General features: G+C 49.4%; 1 protein-coding gene across 1 annotated transcript in view; it reads right to left on the reverse strand.

The window, feature by feature from the left end:
* SLC24A3 (solute carrier family 24 member 3) overlaps positions 1 to 16049 on the reverse strand; it is a 429317-nt gene extending 413268 nt beyond the window's left edge. The window contains exon 1 of the mRNA XM_072943709.1: positions 15596 to 16049. Within this exon, the coding sequence (XP_072799810.1) occupies positions 15596 to 16028 (433 nt within the window). The 5' untranslated portion in view covers positions 16029 to 16049. The remainder of the gene's footprint in view (positions 1 to 15595) is intronic.
* Between the last annotated feature and the right edge of the window lie 6643 nt (positions 16050 to 22692).

The raw sequence follows: 22692 nt of genomic DNA on the forward strand, positions 1-22692 counted from the left end.
ATTACCTACATAGAAAAGTAGCAATGGAATAAATGGAAAAGTTTGTCCAAAATTACCTTCAAGAAACTATAGGCCAAGTGGTACTACAAAATCTTCTTTCAAATTTTAAACTTACAGATCATTCCCATGCATCAAAAAACATTCTAGAACATAAAAATACATTAAACTTACCAATTTGCTTTGTAAAGCTAGTGTAGTAACACCAAGTCCTGGCAAAGAAGCTATATGTCAATATGTCAATAATATAAAAGCAAAAATTCTATAGAAAATATGAACAAAGCAAATCCAACATTATTTTAAAAGAAAAAATATATCATGGCTATTTAGGATTTATTTCAGGACCAGCTAATTATGGATATTTACTTACATTATGCTACATTAAACACTTCAATAAATGTTAACAAGGCATCTGACCACAGGCAACATTCAGGGTTGGTTTTTTAAAAAACCCTTAGAAAACCAGAAACAAAAGGAAACTTCCATAGCATAATGAAGAATAATTAGCTTAGTCAGCAGCCAACATTAAAAACCTATTCAATGACAGCAAGACTGTAAAAATTCCCTACAATAGCAAATTACTGAAAATATATGGTATTGGTTTGTATAACAAAATTGTCTTTATGATTACTTATGTAGCCTAAGATTTAAGAATAAAACATAAAGAATAAAATTAAAAATAAAATGTCCACCAGCAGATGATTGGATAAAGAAGTTGTGGTGTATTTATATAATGGAATACTACTCAGCCATAAAAAAGAATGAAATAATGCCATCTGCAGCAACACAGATGGACCTGGAGATTGTCATATGAAGTGAAGTAAGTCAGAGACAAATATATGATATCACTTCCATGTAGAATTTTTTTAAATAATACGGCTGTATATATATATTTCCCTGTGCTATACAGTATCTATACACAAGATCTTGTGATAGCTCACAGAGAAAAAGAATGTGACAATGAATATATGTATGTTCATGTATAACTGAAAAATTGTGCTCTACACTGGAAATTGACACATTGTAAACTGACTACTAACTCAATAAAAAAAGGTTTTAAAAAAAGGAAAAACAATATGAAAACGAATATATGTATGTGTATGTATGACTGAAACATTATGCTGTACACCAGAAATTGACACATTCTAACTGACTATACTTCAATAAATAAAAATAAAAGTAAAAAAATAAAATAATACAACTGACTTTATTTACAAAACAGAAACAGACTCACAGACATTTAAAAAAGACTTATGGTTATGGAAGGGGAAAGGGGGGAGGGATAAGTCAGGAGTCTGAGATGAACATATACACGACTACGTAAAAGAACATAACAAGGATTTAGCGCAGAGCACAGGGAACCACACTCAACATCCTGAAATAGCCTATAATGGAAAAGAATCCGGAAAAGAACAGACATAGACATATAAATGTATAACTGAATCACTTTGCTGTGCACCTGAAACTAGCACATTTTAAATCAACTATCCTTTAATAAAAATAATGAAGAGCAAATTATAAAAAGGAGTATTTTAAAGAATATATGAAGAATAAAACAACAACAACAAATAATTAACACCAGAATAACTTTCACAAACAAGTGCAAGAAAGAGGGGAATAATCATACATTTCTTGACAGAGTTTTTTAAAGCCTAGATGGAGTGACGTGAGCTACGAATGAGATGAATCAATGCTGTAGGTGCCATATTTCCACAATTTTTTTATAGATCTGTCAAAACCCAGAGGCATTGGGATAAAATTTAACAGCGATTCTAAGTTCATCTGGAAGGATAAATGAGTGATAGGAGCAAATGATTTTTTTTCCAAAACAAGAGGAGCGGAGTCTTGCCCCAACAAATAATGAGCATGCTAAGAAACTACAACAATGATTTAATGGAAAATAGAATGAAACTGGCATCACAAAAACTGCTCTGGCCCATAAGCATGGACACAGGGGGCACCAAAATGTGTGGGTAAAGGAAGAGTCATCACTCAACAAACAATCTGACGCTAAACCTGTTAATCCAAGTTAAATCTCCATCCTACGCTAAAGTAAATTTCAAATGAAGTAAAGAGTTAATTTTTTAAAGAATTAAACCGTAAAAATAGAGGGGTAAAGACCTAAAGGATTATGTGATATAAATATGTGACTGAGAGCCTGGATCTGAGAATAAAACAATGAAAAAAATACAAAGAAAAAGGCATATCATTTTGACTGGATACAAATAACTTCTCCTGTGTGCCCAAAATCCAGGTAAAACTTGTGAAATAGGATGAAAGATTCATATATGGGACATATCAAGAACTCTGACAAATCACTAAGAAACACTGTTATCCCATTAGACAAAAAAGATGGAGAACTGAGATGAACACGTTTTTCTCACAAGGAAAAAATATATAAATGACCAATAAACATCTTTAAAAACATCCAGTTTCACTAGCAAAGAAGAAAGGCAAACTAAAGCAATGAGAAACCGTCTCTGTGCAATCAAACTGAATTTTTTCAAACTGATTTTAAAATATGCAAAGTAATTATAATATTCAATTCTGGCAGAGGACACTAAACTGAGCACTCGCAGGCGCTGCTGCTGGAATTTCTAATCTGTTCAAATTCCTGGAAAGTGACATAGCTGTGCGTGTTCGTCTCTACGACGGGCACACACTCTGACACTGAAACAGCACATCTAGGAGTCCAACCCAAAGACACTGTCAGAGACCATCAACGACTTCAGTACAAGGACATCCGTCACAGTGAGGACGTGGAAAATACCTGAATACGCTGAAAGGAGGCCTGAAGAAACAAATCACGATCTAGTCAGAGGACACAATGTCATCGTTAAAACCTCGGGACCTGAGTCAGACAGCCTGAGTTCAAATCCTACTTGGCCACGTAGAAACCTCGCGAGCCTGAGCAATTAACTTCAGCTCTCTGTGCCGTACTGCTCCTCGCATGCAAGTGGAGGTAGTAACTGTTCCTGCTCCGCTGGCCCAGTGAAACACGTGCCCCAGGCGTGCTAAGTGTTCCACAAGTGCCACTCAGTACGTAAGGACTGTTATGTGTATGTGTATATATGTGTACATACGTGTGTATATATTATATATGCATATGTATGCTACATAATATATAGTAATAACTGTCACATAATACTAAGAAAAATATGGTGATTCTAATACAATTGTTAGGCAGATATTAAAATTAATTTTTTAAGTCTGATTCCATAGAGAAATGTTTATGATACACAATCTCTTCCCCAAAAAAGAAGCAAAGCAAATACTTCCTATTTCACTTTCTGGGGCCAACAAAAATAGACAAAGAGCACACAGGAACAGAAAACTGGGGCAAACAGTCGGGTGATCACAGAAGCCAAAGTCCTCAGCAAAACATTATCAGTTCAAATCCAGGGAGAGAGGACATGAAACACACACCAAGGTCAAGGAGGGCTTCTCCATGGCACGCAAGACTGATCCGGTATTCGAAAATCAATCCACGTAATCCAGCATATTAACTGCCCAAAGAAGAAAAACCACGCGATTGTATCATGTAGCGCAGGAAAAGCATCTAACAAGCTTCACTATCCATCGCTGATAAAAATTCTCAACAGGGGGAGGGTACAGCTCAGTGGTAAAGCACATGCTTAGCATGCACAAGGGCCTGGGTTCAATCCCCGGTCCCTCCAGTAAAATAAATAAATAAACCTAATTACCCCCCTGCAAAAAAAAATGCAATAAATAAATAATTTTTAAAATTCTCAACAAACTAGGGCTCCAGTGTCAAAAGATTACAGACTGCAGCATTCCATTTGTGTGGCATTCTCAAAAGGACAAAACTAACAGCGACAGAGAACTAGGGTGGGGGTGGGGGAGGACGTGAGGACGTGAGGACAGAAGAGGAGTCTGAGGGAGTTTGGAGGGGTGATATTCCTGCTCTGCGTTCTGACTGTCAGCCAAGTTCACTGCACGTTAATTGCTTTTAATTTTAAAAGGAGGATTCAAGACACCATATACAATATTACATCAACTTTAAAATACGTAAGGGAGGGAACACATCACGATGTCAGAAGATAGTGAAAACTGACCTGTCCTCACGCCCAGATTCGCTCAAAGTAGGTTCAATAGGTCTCCTTTCTGCACCTCCCCCACCAAACACTTGTGACTTCCAATGATGAAACCGTGAACTTCCACGCAGAAGGTCATTACCATCGGAGTTTCAACACTTGGATTGTGAAGGTCCTAGGAAACTTTGCTCTCTTTGGAAGCGACGTTCAGATCACAGATTAGAATTTCAACACCAGGGATGAAACCGGTTGAAATCTTGTGAACTCAAAGACCCCTAACAAGAAAAATCAGTGTGTACTCACTTCCAAAACAACCAACCGTCCTCACGGTTCTATGAGGTGATTACCCAAGTAGAAGGTAAGCCAACAAAGTTAAGGCTGTTTACAAGCTAAGCGAGCTGAGAGTGTCCCAAGAGCCGGTGTTCCTGAATAAACAAACCGCTCACTTGCTGCAAGAAACAGCTCGCCCTAAAATTCCCTACTGTTCCCCACTTGGTGGCCACGCCGCGTGCCGAGTAACTCCCAGAAAGAGTCCAGCATTTCATACACATTTCAGGATTTGAAATAAGCTCACCCCGTCCACCTGCATTAAATATACTTTCTAATCTTAACTTTCTGCTTTTTTCTCTTAAGTATTTACTAAACGAGTCAGAAAACCCGAGTCCTGGCCCCAATTTAAATTCCCTTTCACATTAGTTTCCTCAAACATAAAATCAGATGTTATGATACAAAGGTCCCCCAGATCTCCACCTCCAATACTCTAGCCAACAAAGAACAGTGAAAAGATATTTCAAAGATCATGGCTAAACTGTTTGAAGGAACAAAGAACTTGAGTGAACCATTTTTACACAGAACTCATTCAGAAATACTGTACAAATGACAGAAACAAATTATTCATCCAAGAAGCTGTTAGCCAGCCTTCACATGACCCTCGTCTGGCACCCAACTCAGGTTACTGTACCTGAACTTGATAAAACCGCAGTGACTGAGCAACGTCCCACGTCCTCATTTCACCAACGCAGACCGACCTGACTCCCGTCCCCCGCCCCAACCCACAGGCAGTCTTCGGTGCGGGACATCGTAGGTGGCGGAATTTCCCTCAACTCTTAAAACTTAGCATTTTTTAAGTTTTTTTAAATTGAAGCACAGTCAGTTCACAATGTTAATTTCTGAGGTACAGCATAGTCATTCAGTTTTATATAAATGTATATATTCCTTTTCATATTCTTTTTCATTATAGGCCATTACAAGGTATTGAATCTAGTTCCCTGTGCTGTACAGTAGGACCTTGTTGTTTATCTATTTCATACATAGTACTTAGTATCTGCAAATCCCAAACTCCCAATTTATCCCTCCCCACCCCCTTTTCCCCCTGGTAACCATAAGTTTGTTTTCTATGTTTGTGAGTCTGTCTCTGTTTTGTAAATAAGTACATTTATGTCTTCTTTTTTCTTTTAAGATTCTACATAAGAGTGGTATCATATGGTATTTTTCTCTCTCTTTCTGGCTTACTTCACTTAGTAAGATGGTCTCTATGTCTATCCATGCTGCTGCAAATGGCATTATTTCATTCTTTTTTATGGGTGAGTAATATTGCTATATATATCTACACACATATATATATATCACATCTTCTTTATCCAGTCATCTGTTGATGGACATTTAGGTCACTTTCATGTCTTGACTATCGCAAATAGTGCTGCTACGAACACTGGGGTGCATGTATCTTTTTGAATTAGAGTTTCCTCCAAATACATGCCCGGGAGTGGGACTGCTGGATCATACAGTAAGTCTACTTTCAGTTTTTCAAGGAATCTCCATATTGTTTTCCATAGTGGCTGCACCAAACTACATTCCCACCAACAGTGTAAGAGGGTTCCCAAAAGGAAAGGGTTCTCCACACCCTCTCCAGCATTAAACTTATAAATTTTTGATCAGTTTTATTTTTGGAGTAGGTGACAGGAGTCACTCAGCCTGACTGTTCCTTTCGTACAGAAAGGTGCACGGAGTGTATGTGTTCATAAAAGGGCGACACCAGTCATCCTTGTGATGCTGGATCTGTCCAGTGTTTTGACTGCTGTGTTCACAGGAACCTACATGGTGATAAAACTGTATAGAACGTAACACACACACATACTCGCACACGAATATACATGACACTCGGGAAATCCGAATAAGGCTGGTGGATTGCATCAATGTCACTGCCCTGGTTGTGATATTACACTCAAGCTTTGCAAAATGTTATCACCGGAGGAAACTGGAGGAAAGGTATAAGGAATATCTCTATTTCTTACAACTGCATGTGAATCTACAAATATTCCCTGAAATTTTTAATTAATAAAAAAAAAAGATACGGTGAAAACTATGCCTCCCCTTCCCCCTGACCGTTCGCCCTCCCAGGAGGTAGCAGCTCTTACCAGTTTCATGAGTACAGGAGGCAAAAGGGAGAAAGGAGGAGAGAGGGAGGGAGGAGGGCTGTGGGGGTGAGGAGACTGAAGCAGCCTGGGACGGCCCTGCAATGTATCAAATAAACTGTCCGCGCTTTCACGCTCACAGTTGTCCTTGAGACAACGTCAGGAGCATAGGAGAGCGTTTCTGCTAAACCACCCCCCCTCCACACACAACCCCACTTCCTCTCCCACTAGATTCCCAGAAGTAAACAGGTCTTTCCCTCAAGACAGGGCACCGGGTGACCCTCCACTGGGAAATCTGACTACTCCCCGATAAAGATCTAAAACTTGAGACAGGAGCGCTGCCCAGGGTCACGCCCCAGTCAGCTCACCTTACAGAGGCGCCAGGAGCAGACCCTCCTGTTTACAGTTTCTGATCATCTTGTTAACAGTCTCACTTAAACATGAGTGGAGGCCAAAGACCCCCTGACGGAAGAAGAAAGCACATAAGATGAAAACTGCAGCAACAAGAAACAGACAACAGCCACTCGGGAGAGAGCCGCACAGGGAAGGAGCCCTCAGAGACCATGGTGACACACTCAGGGACAGAAGCGGTGACACTGCACTGACAAAGCAGAACAGGACGGCACTAAACGTTACTTTCAAAGGCAACAAGGGCTCTTGGAAATTAACACTATGACAGCAGATATTAAAGGTTCAGTATAAGAATTAGAAGATATGGTTAAGAAAACCCAGAGAAATTAGAGCAAAATGATGAGGAAAAAATAGGAGAGAAGAAATAAGAAAATCAGAAAATCAACCCGGGAAGTCAAAGATGCAAATAACAGACAATCCAGGAGCGAAGAGAGAACCGAGGGTGGAGGAGACCATCAAAGACAAGCTCCCAGACCTGAAGGACGGAAGCGTCCAGAGCAAGAGAACCAGGTGAGGACCCAGAAAAACACAGGAGAGTGGAACCACAGCTGTCACTCAGCTGTGACGGGAGTGGACGTCAGGGACAGAGCAAAGGGCACACCACCCTGCAGAGGGCAAAAAACAGCTTTCATACCAAAACCTGAAAACTAGGCCAGCGCCAGGCTTCTCAGAGGCAACCCTGCCGCCTGGAGGAGACACGCCTTCAAAGTTCGGAGGAAATGTGCTCCAGCCCAAATCCTGGCGCAGCCTAACCACCTTCTAAGTGTGGGGGTAGGATGAATCTACTTTCAAACCCACAATGTCCCAAACCTTTTTGTTCTTTCCACAGCCTGTCTTAGGAGGCACCTGGAGTGTGTGATCCCAAAAACACACACCAGAAATGAAGGGAGAAACCGAGGAGAAGACAGATGCGAGTTCCAGGACCCAGGGCTTTCAACAGAGGAAGAGATGGAGGGGAAAAACCATGGAGGAGGACGTGGAAGGAAGATGTCGAGTTGACAGCTGGGCAGTCGGTTTAACAAGCAACCCGTCCAGACTAGAACAGGACGGGAGACTCTGGGAAGGGCTTCTTCCGAAGGAGAAAAGGACAGAATATCCAACGGCTTGTGCGTGTGAGGAGGACACGGTGACAACTGAAGGAAAGTCTGGGCTTCAGTTAGTGGGAAAGGCTCAGAATACCAAGCAGACAAACAAGCAGTAAACGTTCAGGACAGGAAAAATTCAGCCCAGTGTATTTCACAGCTCAGCTCCAAAGAGCATCGAGGTGGCTGCTGCCAGGTTAACACCGACCATCGATCTGGCCCAGGGGGGCCCAGTGTTGGCTGCACAGTGACCACCTGCCTCACTTTGGAGGAACCCCAGTGCCCACCTGCCCTGGGACGTTGCATCACAGTCTCGGGGGGGTGGGTAGGACCCAGCCTGAGTAAGGTTCAAAGTTCCCTGGTGATTACAATGTGCAGTGATCACTAAGACCCAGAGAACTAACTACAGATACAATTCTCACCCTCAGGCACCCCCTCACAGATCTTTACCCGTAGCAGCTACTTACAACCTTGACCTTCAACCACCAGCGCTATTCCACCGAGCTGTCCTACCAAAATCAAAGTCAGAATGTCCAAAAATGAGTATTCCACCTTCGTTCTTAAAACTGGCGCTGTTGGCTTCGTGATGCCCACTGCGGCACCCCTCTCTCCTGGTCGCCCACACCCCTGTCCACGTGCTTTGGTCTTACATCAGAGTCCTGCTCGAGACACCCACCTGTTTCCTCCTGTCCTTCCCAGGCTCAGCTTCCACGGCGCATCACCAAAGTCAAAATGACTCCTGCTAAGGCCAAACGATGCCGAAGCACCAAGGGGAAAACACGAAGAGGGGAATGCAAAGTTGCAACGTGAAATTCCCCCAAACTAGGTCAGCGGCGAGCTTGCTTTATTTCTTCTCCTTCTCCCAGAAATGAAGAGCGATTAACAAGCAAGGCACAGCGGCTAGATCTCATGGTTTAAGTAAGCAACCTGTGTTGGTTTGGAGAGTTCCGGAAATGGCAGAGGCCTTTCCCCCGTTCCCCGGAACTGCCCCCTCATCTCTAAACTCTGGAGCTCACCAGACCCCAGGGTCATGACCAACATGCTCCACAGTCACAGACGGGCCCGGGCAAGCTGGGTTTCTGTCCAGGGCTCAGATGTCTACGCGTTGCTCTAAGCCCCCGCTCTCCTCTCTCCGAGTCCACCTCATTAAAAGGCCCGGGGTTCACGGGTGGACGGGGTCTGCCCAATACCCAGTCAGCTTGATGCAGTGGCCCGCGGGGCTGGGTACCGATCTCCATCCTCACCTGCGGTAAATGAGAGACGCCATCTCCCCTGCCCCTTTGCTAACATTTCATATTTTCATTTTTCTGGTCCGATATTGAAAAACGGCGTTTTACCATTTTTAAATTTAGACTTCCCTGCTTACTGTCAAGGCTGAGGCTTGTCACCCGCGTCCCCCGGCCGTTCGCGGTGGTTGTGGACTGCCTTCCCTTGTCTCGTTTTTCCGTCAGTTTGTGTCTGTGTCCTCCACCCTTCACCAGCCAGATTCCTTTTACTTTCCAGGCTCCAGCTTCTCCTGACCACCGCGCCATGCTGTATTTCCCATTCCGTATCTCTCACAATTCTGAAAAATCAGTTGTTCAGTGCCTCTCTTCCCAGTAAAGTCGGAGCACCACGAAGAGACCCTGGGCATCTGTCTCCGACACCGCCGTCACCCCAGCAACGAGGAAGAGGCCTGCCGCGTGTCCACTGAACGAGCGAACGCAGGTGCCCGTGTCTTACACCTCCGGGTCCAGGCAGGAGCTCACTCGAGGTCTGCCGCTGAAGGGGGTTTCATAGAGGACCATCTACAAAGGTGGGGGCAGGGTGGCCCCACCCAGGACTGGCAACACCCCAGAGCATCACCCAACCCAGGGGTGAGGATGGGGAGAGAGCCTGGAAGATGTCATCCAGCCTGAGAAATCACAACTCAGTGATCAAAACTGCCCGAATGGTGCCCATCACCACTTCACTCACAGAAAACCTCCTTCCACCGAGTCCTTAATACCTCAGATTCCCAAATCCCACAGGATAATGCCATGTTTGAGACCATGGCGAACAACAAACAAAAGTCATTGCCAAACAAGCTCCACAGAAACTGAAGGCAGGAAGAGGCCAGAAAAACTCGAATTCCCTTCCCAGCAGGACCCACTGGCTCTGAGACTTCAGGAACTCCCCTACCTCGGTTTCCCCCGATAAAAGTCTGCATACCATTATCGGCCCCTTTCCCCTCCAAAAGTCATTTCGCTCAAGGAAAAGCAATCTTCTGGAGGAAAAAGAGAGTTGCCAAGACGCTGTCCTACCAGCCAGCTTCCACCGGGCCTTGGAATTCTCAGCAAATGGCTGGTTTTGCAATTCTTCTGGCTTTGCCAGCCCTCTAGGGTAAAAAAACAAAGTCTTCCCACAAGGATCCAAGACTCTCAAGTGGAGGAAATCTTTGAGAAAAATCTGGGTTGATGAGCAGCTAAGAAAAGCCAGGAGGAAAGAGACATGTCTATATAAGTTTAGGCAGAAAATAGAAAAGGTTGAAAAGGAATGTTTTTCTAAAATACTGCTTCTATGAAAGCAGCCTTCTGTTACTCCTCTCCTCCCCAGGCGACTGAAAAAGGCAGCGTGGTTCCCATTTCCTGTTCCGTCCTCCCAGGCAGCAGCCCTGACGCAGGTGGCCTTGGGTTCAAATCTGCCACTTAAAGATGTGACACTGAGCAAAGGACTCACCTTTCTCAGCTCAGAGTGAGCCCATGAGAAATGGGGAACAACACTGAATTTGCTGGATTGGGGGGCAGAATTAAAAATCATGAAAAGAGTGTGTGCCTATAGTGGGCCCCTGACACACAATTCTTAGTTCTCATCACAGGCATCGCCACTCAGACATCAAAACAGCTTCCTAACTTAACAAATGTCTTGTGAGCATCTGCTCTGGGAGGGGTGATGGGGTGGCAATGGGGAGGAAAGTTCACAGGGTCCCTGATCTCCGGGAGCTTAGGATCAGGCAAAGAGGAGACGGTACTCAGATCACAACCAAATAAATACATAACTGCCAACGGTGATAGAAGCTATGAAGGGAAAACAGAGCACAGAGAGCAAACTGGGGGGACCCAGCCTAGGCAGGAAGCTCTTGGGCTGGGCAGTGAAGGACGAAGGATGGAGCATCCGCGGTGGTGACAGTGGGACCAGCATGTGCTGGAGGTCTAGGCCTAGAAGAAGGGTCCCCCTAAGAGGAGGGGAAGAAAGGCCAGAGTAGTGGTGCCTGGAAAGGGAGAGCGGCCGGGAGTCCGGCAAGGCCCCCAGGAAGCCACAGTGGGGATCGAAAGGTCGTGGTCACGGTCCTCTGAGGGACGCGATGCCAGAAAGCTAAACATGGGCTCTCAGCTCTGCTCCACTGCAGCCTCTCCTCAAATACCATTTCTGGACCCCAGCCAGTTACGACAAGCAGCAACGTGTCCATGATTGGAAGGTATTTCAATAAAAACTGTATACACACACACACACACACACACACACACACAAACATACACACACATGTACACACACATATATGCTCATGTATACACATACACACGTACACACATGTACATATGCACGCACACACATATATACACACGTGTACACAAGTACATGCATATACATGTATGCACATACACATACGTACACATGTATATACACGTGCATACATGATACAATGTATGCGCATGTATATACACACATATACAAGTACCTATAGACACACATACATACACACATACACACGTATATACATACACAATACACAGACATGTACATACACACATACACAAGTAGATATACATACACACACATATATACACATACATAGACAATATACACACGTGCACATATACATATACACACGTATATATATGTACACGTGTATATACAAACACACATATGTACATATGCACACACGTGTGTGTATATGTGTATTATCTGCCTTTTACCGTCGTGGGAAATGTCTACCACCACTCTTGAGCTATCACCCCTTTGGATCCCTGGTTTTCCAAAGACGGCCACAAGAGTGTCTCCCATCACACGTGCTCTCCTTTCTGTGCATCCTGACACTCCTCCACTGAGCAAGAGGTGGCTTCTGTGTCCCCTCTCCTTGAACCTGGGTTGGCATCTGTCACTGCCCTGAACAAGAGAAAACAGTGGAAGTGGTACCAGGCGACTTAGGAGGCTGAGAGAGAACGCCACCGGGCACCTCCACCTTGCTCCCCTGGAACCTGGCAGCCGTGCTCCAGGGAAATTCGAGTGAAGGCACGTGGAGAGGCCACACGTAGGTGCCCTGCTTGACAGCCCAGCAGAGGGGCCAGCTGGCATCAACCCCAGATATAGGAGTGATGCTGCCTCCAGGTGACAGCGGACCCAGCTGCCAAGTCACCCAGACTTTCAGTCTCTCCAGCTGAGCCCCAGACATAATGCAGCGGAGACAAGCCATCCAGCTTGGCCCTGTCCAAACTCCTGACCCAAAGCATCCTTGAGTAAACAAATAGTCTGACACCCCTGTGTTGCGAGCGATCTGTTATGCAGCAATAGAAACTGAGCCAAAAAGGAGCTCAAAGTTTATGTGCCCGTGTGTATGTGCAATGTTTCTTACTCACGATGCACCTCCCTGGGAGCCTTCCAGAGGGGATGTCTCTGATTACTCCCGAGTTAGGACCTCTGGGCCTTATCCACACCACTTCTGGCAAAAGAGGACCAGGTTCTTTACTTCAAAGAAAAATTAAATACTTTTACACCACTCAAAACACACGAAGAAATCCATTCACACTGCAGAGAATTAAAAGAAAAGAAAATCCTCGTTAGCAAAAACACCTTATTTCAACTGGCTCTGAAAATCAGATCAAAATTGAGATCTTCCCTGGCAACAACTTAACGGGGCCCCTAGAGCTGGTCTCTCCTCCACGGCTCGGGGCTCGAACGTCCGCAAGGAGCATGTGCAGCTTAAATGGTGCGATGCCCGTGGCGGGTATCTGCACAGTGCCCGGCACTTACGAGCCGCCAAATCCCAGTGAATATTAGTATCGCTTTTGCTGTGGTGAGAGCTAACGCTCCCTAAATTCCAGCACTAATTCTTCCTGACTTAAGCTTAACAACGCTCCTGTCCCATCTCAGCAGGGAAGAATCTATACTGAGTCTGGTTAGAGGTCACGAAAGGGCCCTTCGATTCCACGCAACTAAAAACAATTATACAAGACTACATAACATACCTGCCACACATCGCTATTTTGGTTTTGTAAAAGAACTGTCTTTTTTAGTAAAAAGAGAGAAAGGGGAGAGAAAAATCAGTATGTGTTAGAAAACAGGCTTCTGAGAAGCCACACTTAACCACTGCGTGGTCTTCAAGGTGAATAATTACAAAGATCAGCTCTGACTATCATGAAGGTCCCCCTACGTGGTTATATAAATACTATAAAGCTGCGCCCAGGTGGTGGCAGGAACACCAGGGAACAGAGGTGAGATCAAAGGGCCAGGCCACCTCTGGCTGGCTCCGTCCTCCACTCCTCAATTGCTGTGTGACCTGAAGTGAATCACTGGGCTTCTCCAAGTCACAGTGTCTAAAACTCCAAACTCTTTCTCCATACTGCAAGGACCCTTAAGGAGAGCAGCCCCCGAGTTTCCAGGGCGGAGGTCACTCTACAAATGGCCGAGTACGCCATGGTGGCCCCTCAAGCAAAGTAACCATTTGCAGATTCACACACATGAAGTCGTATCTTCAAAATTATCTTGAAACACCTGGCCCTTGCGAAATATTGCTGTGCGTTACCTAAAGACATTCTCAATCTCTAGTGGAAGAAGAGGTGATATGAGACAGAATTACAACTGGCAGGCCCTTCGGGGGCTGGATGGCACCCCTGCTGATGTTTCACTGTTATCTTCAATTGCTGGGGTGGGAGCTCTTCTTAAGCCACACATTTATGGGAGGGGGTGGAGAGGACAAAGGAGGAAGAGAGACCAAGGGAAGAGGTGGTGGAAAGGACTGTGGTGGAACTAAACTCTGAGTCGGTGGCACCTGGACAGAAACGTCCCTGTCAGGGAGACCATTTCCAAATGACATCCAGCCCCTAGGTTTCAAGTCTGCAGAGTGTCTGTCACCCCCTCACTCTGAACATTCCAGCTTTCTTGGGGTCCAGGCACCCGCCATTGACAGACTGGACTGGATGGGTCACATTCTCCAGCCAGTAAAATGTCTTTCGTAGCCTGGGAAGTGGTGGGAACTCTAAGCCTCCTGGAGCCCCAACATGCAGGAAAATGGCCGGCATGTGACTGACTTGGAACGGCCCTTTCCAAAGGCGGCATGCACTCGTGAAAACTGGGAAGATGAAAAGGGGGTTAATGAAAACCCTCTTCGGGAGAATCAACCAGGAACTGCTTTTGGCAGCTCTAACTCTGCCCATGGAGAGAGGTCCAGCCTCCCTCTCCCCTCACGGTCCCCTTGCTGATGTCCGTCTCCCTCGCCAGACAATCTGGGATCCAGAAGTGGGGAGAACCGAGGAGTCTCCACGGCTCCACTGAAGACCAGGACGGGCTCTCTCATATTACCATATATGCTGAAGTCTGTCAAGAGGTCTGCCAAGACCTGAACCAAGACCGCCATCTGCTTTCCCCACCAAGAATGAGAACAGCCAACCGGGGGGGAGGTCCCTTTTTTAACTGATGGCATCCTTAAAAATACGCGACCATCACTGTCCAAATGCCTTCCTTCTGCACTTCGTAACACCTTGTGGTGTAGCTACGTCTAGCTTAACGCCAAAGCTCATATGTGGAGCTGCTTTTTCTCACAACCATTTCTACGGCTGTTTCCCCACGAACCGTGCCACTCGAACGGGGAGGATATAAAATCATTTACAACAGTTACTCTTGCAAGCCTGTCCTCCGTTTCTTTGACAGCTGCACACCCAGGGTCCAAAGTGTTTTCAGTGGACAACTGTTCTGAGCACATTTCTCCACAAGGTCTATTTCAGCTCAGGAACAGCCAAGGACAAAAATAAGACAAAAGTTGTGGGTGAAGGGTGGGCCCGCTGCAGGGCGCCGGGAGAGCAGGGGCAGAGGGACGGGCTGCCCAGTTCTTCCGGAGCTGCCCGTGCACACGAGGCATCGAGCTTCCCCGCGAGCGTCGGCCAGAGGGAACCAGTCCCAGACCCCCGCCAGGGAGCCCGCACTTTTTTCCCATCAGGAGTTCCCGGCACCTGTTCTGGAAAGGCGGGGATGGAGCCCTCGACCCGGACCATCCCGCCTGCTCTGAGTGAAGAAGTAACTGTGTGTTCACGCGTCAACCAGCCGTCCTCATGCCCCCCACCAGCCAAGGAGCGTGCAGGTGATTACCTGCACAAGTACCGGAGCTTGCCAGGACAACTTTATTACTTGTTTAGGGTGGCAGTCCCCACTGCCGCCGCCACCAGTCCCTCCAGCTAGTGAGCAGGAAGGGCCGAGCCAGGGAGCACAGGTGAGGGTTCCCAGGGCAGCCATGCGACCCAGCGTGCCGGCCGCTTCCCCACCGCGGGGTCCTCGCCTCCAGGGCCCCTCCGAGGGGCAGAGGCGTCCTCCGCCCGGCACCCCCCTGCCCCCGCGCGGGCCCAGCCCGGGAGCCCCGCGCCGCCGGGGCCGCAGCGCCCACTCGGGGCGGGCGGCGAGCACTCACCATCGTGCTCCTGCATGCTCGACAGCGACCAGAGCAGCAGCGCCACCAAGGCCAGGAAGCTGATCTGGCTCAGCAGAAGGTCCCTCCGGCGGCTCCGGCGACGCTCGCGGTCCTCCTCGTCGGGCGACGGCATCCTCGGGAGGCAGGGCAGCGGCCCCGGCGGGCGGCAGCCGCTCCGCTCGCGGGCGGCCGCGGCGGGGACGGCGGCGGGAGGCGGCTCCGCGCGCGGCGGCGGCGCGTCCTCGCTGCGCTCCTGCCCCGCGGCCGCCGCCGCCGCCTCGCCTTGCTCCTCGCGACCGCCGCCGGTCTCCGGGTCTCCGTCCTCGTCGTCGCTGTCGCTCAGTCCCTCCTCTCCCTCCTCCTCCTCCTCGTCGCCGCTGGCCCGCGCCGCCGCCTCCCGGCGCTCGGGGTCCCTCTCCTCCTCGCGCGCCATGGCTCCCACGCTCGGCGTCCGCGCTCGGCCTCGGGCGGCGGCGCGGCGGGGGCGGCGGGGGCGGCCGGGAGGCGGGGGCGGCGGCGGCCGAGGAGGAGGAGCGGGGAGGACCGGCGGGAGGAGGGCCCGCCGCTGGCCGAGTCGGCCGGCTGGCGAGGCCACCCGGGGCTGGCTCCGGCCTCGCGGGCTGCGGGAGCGCGTCGCGGGGCCGCCCGCCTACTCCATGGTCCGCGCGCGGGGACGGGGCCGAGCCGGGGCCGAGCGCGCCGGGAGCACGGGGCGAGGCGGGAGCTCGGGCGGGCGCCGCTCCCCGCAGCCTGCGGCGGCGCGGCGGCTCGGGCTCGGGCGCGGGCGCGGGCGCGGGCGGGGGGCAGTGCCGGGGACGCAGCGGCGCTGGCCAGCCCAGCGGAGAGGGGGCGCGTGGGGAGGAGACTGAGCCGGGGAGGGAGCCCCGCGCGCAGCCCTGCGATCGTGCCGGCGCGGGAGGCCCCCTTTCGGGAAACACGCGCCGCCCGCCGAGAGGTGGATCTCCGGGAAGGATTCACCCGAAACTTTCGTAGGGGCCGAGGGTCTCTCCGGCCCCCTCCCTACCCTCTGCCCGGAGACGGGCACTGCGAGTGCGCTAGGCTGCGCGCGCCCGGCCGCCGGGCTCGCTTCCTCCCTCCGGCCTCCTGGGTTCCCCTCCGCCCCCTTGCGGGGATCCCCCTGCGCGCCGGGCTCCGGACCTGGAACAGGACTCCCCGGAGGCTCTTGGCTCACCAGGGGTGTCCTGGCTCCCCGCTCCGGCCCGGACACACACTTCTCTCCCAATCGTCCTGGACCAAGCCCAGTGCTATGGCTGAGGGAAGGGCGACAGCCGACACTGTCCCAGGGCAAGGCGGCCTGAGTGTCCCCCGCCAACCTCAGGAGGAGGCTCTTGGCCACCCTTCCGCAGACAGTGTCAATCTGCCGCTACCCCTGAGGTCAGAGCGTAATCCCCACCCACCTGACTCCAGCTCTGCTCCTGCCCTCACCTACTTTAAAGGTGTTGCCCTGCAGCCCTGCAGAAGGTGCCCGTTTACAGAGGACACCGAGTGGTCTCGGTGCGTGGGGTCCTGGAGCTTCGGGCTTCCTCCCTGGTGCCTACCTAGGGCTGCTGGCTAGGATGGTGGCTCTAGCCCTGAGGAGAAGATGCCTTTACAGTGGCGCCGAAAACAGAAGGGCTTGTTCAAAAAAGGATCACCGGAAGCCAGGTGTTAGTCTGGGTGGCTGTCTCCATGGAGTCTGATCGTATCAGAGAATCTAGCTGAAGACGTCCAGGGAGGCGAGGAGAAAGGAGGGAGCCTCTGGACAGGTTTCTCCACTCCTAGGTCTGGGAGGACCCGCAAACTCCAAGTGTGTCACCCCCCTTTTAGGTGACCTAGCGCAAGCTTCCCAGATGACCCCCACCAGCATCTGGGGACAGCAGGGTCATGGCAAAGGATGAAACAGGCCTTCATACGTGGCTTCCCTTCCACAGAGGGGTCATTTCGAAGCAAGCCTGGAAGATCTTGCTTCCTGGGCGTATCGTTCAGTTACTCCTTTCCCAGCCTGGCATCTTCCCAGATGTGCAGAGCACCTCCCCTACGACGCCCGTGTGGTTGTCCCTTTGCTCTGGTTACCAGGTACAGAGGAGGATTTAGACCCTGGAAGTTTGTCCAGACTGACGTGGGACGGTGGGGGCGGGGGAGTTCTCCAGTTGCATTGCCCCCATTGACATTCAGAGACACAGGTAATGAAAGTTCAGGAGCACAGAACACTGTCCTTTATTCAACTAAGAAAGACACTCAAATGGCTTTTTCTCATAGAAATAGGAAAAATAAAAGTAAGAGAGGGAATCTGGAACTAATTGAGTTAGGGAATGAACACTAGCTCAGGGGAAAATGGCCAAAGGCACCAGGAATTGTGCAATCTGGGGATGGGAGAGGTGGCAGGAAGGGAGCAGGAGGGAGGAGGGGAGAAACCAGGGGCTGGCAATTCCCTGAAAATTCTCTCAGCACCTGCAGGGAGAGGAATACAGCGAGGAAGGTGGGGAGAGAGATCAGTGTACGCAGAAGTGATTTAGTTTATATTCATTTTGACAGATTTCAGAGCAAAGTGGAATGTTGAAGCATAGCAGAGACAAAGACCCCCTGAGAAGCCAAACACCACCCAGGGAAGGAAAACGAGAGTTTCCGGCCCCCAGCCCGACAGCACCCCCAGCCTGGTGGCTCCCTCAGCCCAGGGAGGTCCTCCTGTCCCCTCCCTCCAGCAGGCCCGCTCATGGCAGGGTTTGGGAGATGGGGAGCAGGCTGTCAAGTCCTCTGCCAGCCCTGGAGGAGGGAGACAGACCCCAGTGGGCTCCTTTTCCCAGGGAAACGATTATTTTTGTCCTACCTGCCCTCTCCCGGTCTCTGGAAGCTCCCCCAGGAAACTGAATTTTGGAAGGAGCCAGAGCTGCAATAACTAATGTGCTATTTATCTTTCAGCATCAGGAGCTTCATCAATCCCAAGGTAGCTTCTGCCTTTTATTTCTTAATCTGTTTGCATTTGATCTCACATTTTGTGCAAAGAGCCTCAGGGAGAAAATTCCAGGCTCTGATACATTAGTCTGAGAATTCGCTCGCTTGGAAAGAGACATGTCACCCCAAGATGTACTGAGGCCTGCACCCTTCCAGGAACAAGACAGTGTATTTACAGGGCACCTCCTCAGCCTGGCACCCGGGGGTGGGTGCTCGGGGTCACGGTGTAGGCCCCCTGTTCTTTACCTCCTAAAATCATTCCATTTTCATTTCCATGCAAAGACTTTGGACTGGAGGTGGGGTCATAGAAATGACCCGTCTCTCTCATTGCTCCGCCTCTATAACGAAGCGGAAAAAGCTCCCAGGACCCCACGCACCGACGTCAGCCCAGTTCAGCTCCTACATCAGCCGGCGAGTGAGGCCCAGACCACCAGGGTCCCCTGTGGTCTCATCCCCAGGTTTCCAGCCGCCACCCCCTACCAGCCCACAGCGACCAGACCCGACAGAGCAGTTTCCACAACAAAGCAGGGTTGTGTCTCCATAACACCAGACAGTGCCAGCTGTGTCAGACAAGCCACCGATGGAGACGGAGGGCAGGACGGAGGGAGGAGAGGATCAGCGGAGCCACTTGCTCAATGAGGCAACAGGTCAGCCTCTGCCGTGGCTGCCTCTAACCCAGAGCAGCGAAGCCCAAGCAGAGGAAAGACCGCAAGGTGTTCGGAGAGCACCTTCAGACAGGATAAGGCTGAGTGTTGGTGACGAGGTGGGGAGACACCCTTGCAAGGGTGTTCCTGGATGTAGCGCCCCTTCACCCCTGCCTAGAGACTCAGTCCCGCAGGCATCCCAGCATCAGCCAGGTCTGGTCACCCACGGCCCTGGCCAAACTGGCCAGCTGCTCGTCACCTCCAGGCTGTCACCTGCACACGCAGTCACCCAGATTCAGACAAAGGCCCTGCTCCACCAGGGAAGGCCTGCCGACGTCCCTCCCTCCCCACCCTCGCCGAACACCCTCATCAAAAAGCTGGTAAAACTGCCCCTTTAGACGCTTCCTGAGCTGTCAGCATTTCGCAGACCACAAACTCCTAGACGTGCGTGAGTCCACACTCAAGGTCGGGGCTCACACGCGCCGTGTCTACGAGGTGGGGCTCAGGTTATTTTCAGTGTTCAGTTAAAAACGGACTTAAAAGAAACGACTTATTTTGTAACAGCTCCCAATTTTTAATTTCCTTTTTGCTCAGTTGTCGGCATTTGTTGGTGATTCTGAGTCACTGCGTGGGTGTGACGGTGGGTATTTTTTCCTAGTGGACCACTGTCATATTCATAGCTACCCATCATCTTCTTTTTAATTTACTGAGATGTATTTACATACAGTAACACGCATACAGCTTAAGTGTTCAGCTCAACGACTTTGTACATGTGTATACAACCTACTTGGGTTCCAGATCCCGACTTAGAACTTTCCCCGCCCCACCCCCGCACCAACCCCCCCGTCAGGTGATCACCCTTTGAAGATAGCCCCTCTCTCCACCTCTCCCCCCCACGCGTCACTGGTGCCCGTCCTTGAACTTAAGGTGAGCGGAGGCCGCGTTTGCTCAGTCCGTGACTGTGGGAGGCGTCCGCGCGGCTGTGCAGGGCTGCGACTGTTTCTCTTCCACTCCGCGTAGGTGTGTGTTGTTTTCTACCTGATGCTTCAGTTCCCTTCCAAGTTTCGTGTAAGCCAAGAATAACCAAACCACTGCTGCTGGATCAGAGACAAATGACCTCCCAGATTGGTTCCTTTTAGGAGGAACTTCAGCTGAAACTGAAACAGCCACGGGTTGCTTCTCAAACCGGTTACACGACCCAAGGGTAACTGCAGGACAGCAGGTCAACTGGCAAATCGGGGGGTCAGGCTTTTAAAGACAAGCCTAGAAGAATTTCTAAGATGTGCGTAAAATTTGGAGGCAGCTTTTAATGGAAAAAGCACAACCCGTTTCTTGTGCATTCTTCCCGTCCTCTTTTTCTTCCAACTGAGAGGAAAGTAGAAGGGACTGTCAGGAAATGTTCCCCCCAGACAGCGGCAGGACCACTGGGGACCCTCTCAGTCCAGCGCAGGCAGACAGAAAAAGTACAAGGGGGCTTGTTGGAAACGTCAGTTCCCAGCCCATCCCGAGGAAATGGGATTCAGGAGCCCTGGAAACCTGCATTGCTCACAAACACCCGGGGGTTCTTCTGTGTTAAAGCTTGAGACCTGCTGTTGTAGACAGAGGAACAGCTTGGTGTGTGTTCTTGGTGGATCTTGGAGCACAAATCTATTTTATTTTAAACTCGATTTATTTTGGGGTGGGGTAATTAGCTTTATTTATTTTTGAAGGTGGTACTGGGGATTGGACCCAGGACCTTGTGTATGCTAAGCATGCGCTCTACCACTTGAACTATACCCTCTCCCCAGCCTGGAGTGCAACTCTTAAAAGAAAAATGTATCTGCTAGCCCCTTTTTGTCAATATTTTTAATGGACTCCTTTTGGGTATTTGGGGGAAAAAAAATAGAGAGGAAGAGAGAGGACATAAACATACCCTAAAGTTACGGCTGTATCAGTCTCCTGTTTCACATAAGTGCTATTAAAAAAAAAAATTCCTGTAAAAAAAATAATCCAGAGCCAGGGAAATCATAAAGAGGTTAAAAATTTAAATCCTCAGAGGACAAAAATGACATAGTCACAGTTTGAGCAGTTTGCTCATTCATTCTGTCAGAATCATTGAGCAGGAAAACATGTAAAGCCCGCGAACTTTATTTTGTCAGCGCAAACCTGGGCAGACAGGATGCTTACTGAGTGTAGCTGGAGACCCCAAGGAGGGCCCTGAGGGCTTATTTTTGTGAACGTATGACTATTAGGCCTAGGAATCCTGTATTTTTAATCAAAAGAATAGATCTATAAAATGTTTTATCATTTTTAAGTTTCAAAAACCTCACCCTGGTAGACTATGATATGCATCTTAAGTGGCAAAAGCAAGTGCATTATGAGTTGCATCATGCCATTTTTGCAAAGTTAAGCAAAATCACCTGTGTGTGCCACTCTCTGTATAAACACATTTTTACATACATTTAAATAATATAAATGTATGTGTGGTCAGCAGTGGTCACTTCTGGAGGTGGGACTGGGATTCGAGTGGAGTTAGTGAATGAGGAGTGACTTTCACTTTTTATTTTATACTGCTTTTTATTTTTAGAATTATTTTTCTGGCCTCAGCATGTCTTATTTTTCCAATTTAAAAAATAAAGAAAAATTAAAAGAATCTGTTCATGTGTAAGAAGTTAAGACAAGCTGACCTAAACGAGGGGCATTGACACGGTTTGACTTGGGTGGGCTGGGAGGGCTTCAGGCCCATCTGAGTGAGCCCTGTACCCCAGGCCTTCCTCAGGACCCCCAGGACGTCGGAGGAGGGCAGCCCTCCCAGGTGGCCGGCCTCTGCTGGCTCGCGCAGGAAGCGGGGCTTCAGCATCTAAGTCGGCCGCAGATCTAAGGAGCGGGCCCTTTCTTCCCTGAGCCTCAGTTCCCTCCCTGATAACCAGAAGATGACATCCCTTCCTCGGAAGGATGTTTGCAGCAAGGAGGCGGTCTGAAAACACACAACATTCAGAAGGAAGAGATGCCGAAGTCGGTGGCTCTTTGCACGTTATCAACCCTGTGTTTTCCGTGGGCGGGTCATCACAGCAACCCCGCCTCCCCAACACCCGGAACCTAAAGGCAGATTGGAACCCACTGCAATTCAAGCCCAGCTCAACGGCCAGTGTCACATCCTAAGAGCTGTTCACACCCGCCCCATCCCCAAGTCCCTGTCAGGTTCTGAAACAGTGCGATGGCCCCACCGCACAGCGCCGCATTCCCAGCCTCCCGCCGCCCAAGGAGAGCTGGACGGTCCACACCGCCGCCCTCGAAACGCTATTGAGGCGCGCCCCCTGGTGGCGGTGGCGGACAAGCTCGTGGGGAGGTGTTTCCTTCCACCCTGCGCCTCGACTGGTGCAGCGTCATCTCAGATTGAAGCCACCATCTCTTTCCTTTCCGCCTTTCTGTTCAGGCAGTATCTGACATCGAGGTGACCGGTGCGTCACCTCCAGCACTCCGTCTCCTGAGTTTGTTTCATTGGAGAGACTTCCTCAATTT

The sequence above is a fragment of the Vicugna pacos genome, chromosome 19 (assembly GCF_048564905.1).
Source record: "Vicugna pacos chromosome 19, VicPac4, whole genome shotgun sequence".
Classification (NCBI taxonomy): domain Eukaryota; kingdom Metazoa; phylum Chordata; class Mammalia; order Artiodactyla; family Camelidae; genus Vicugna; species Vicugna pacos.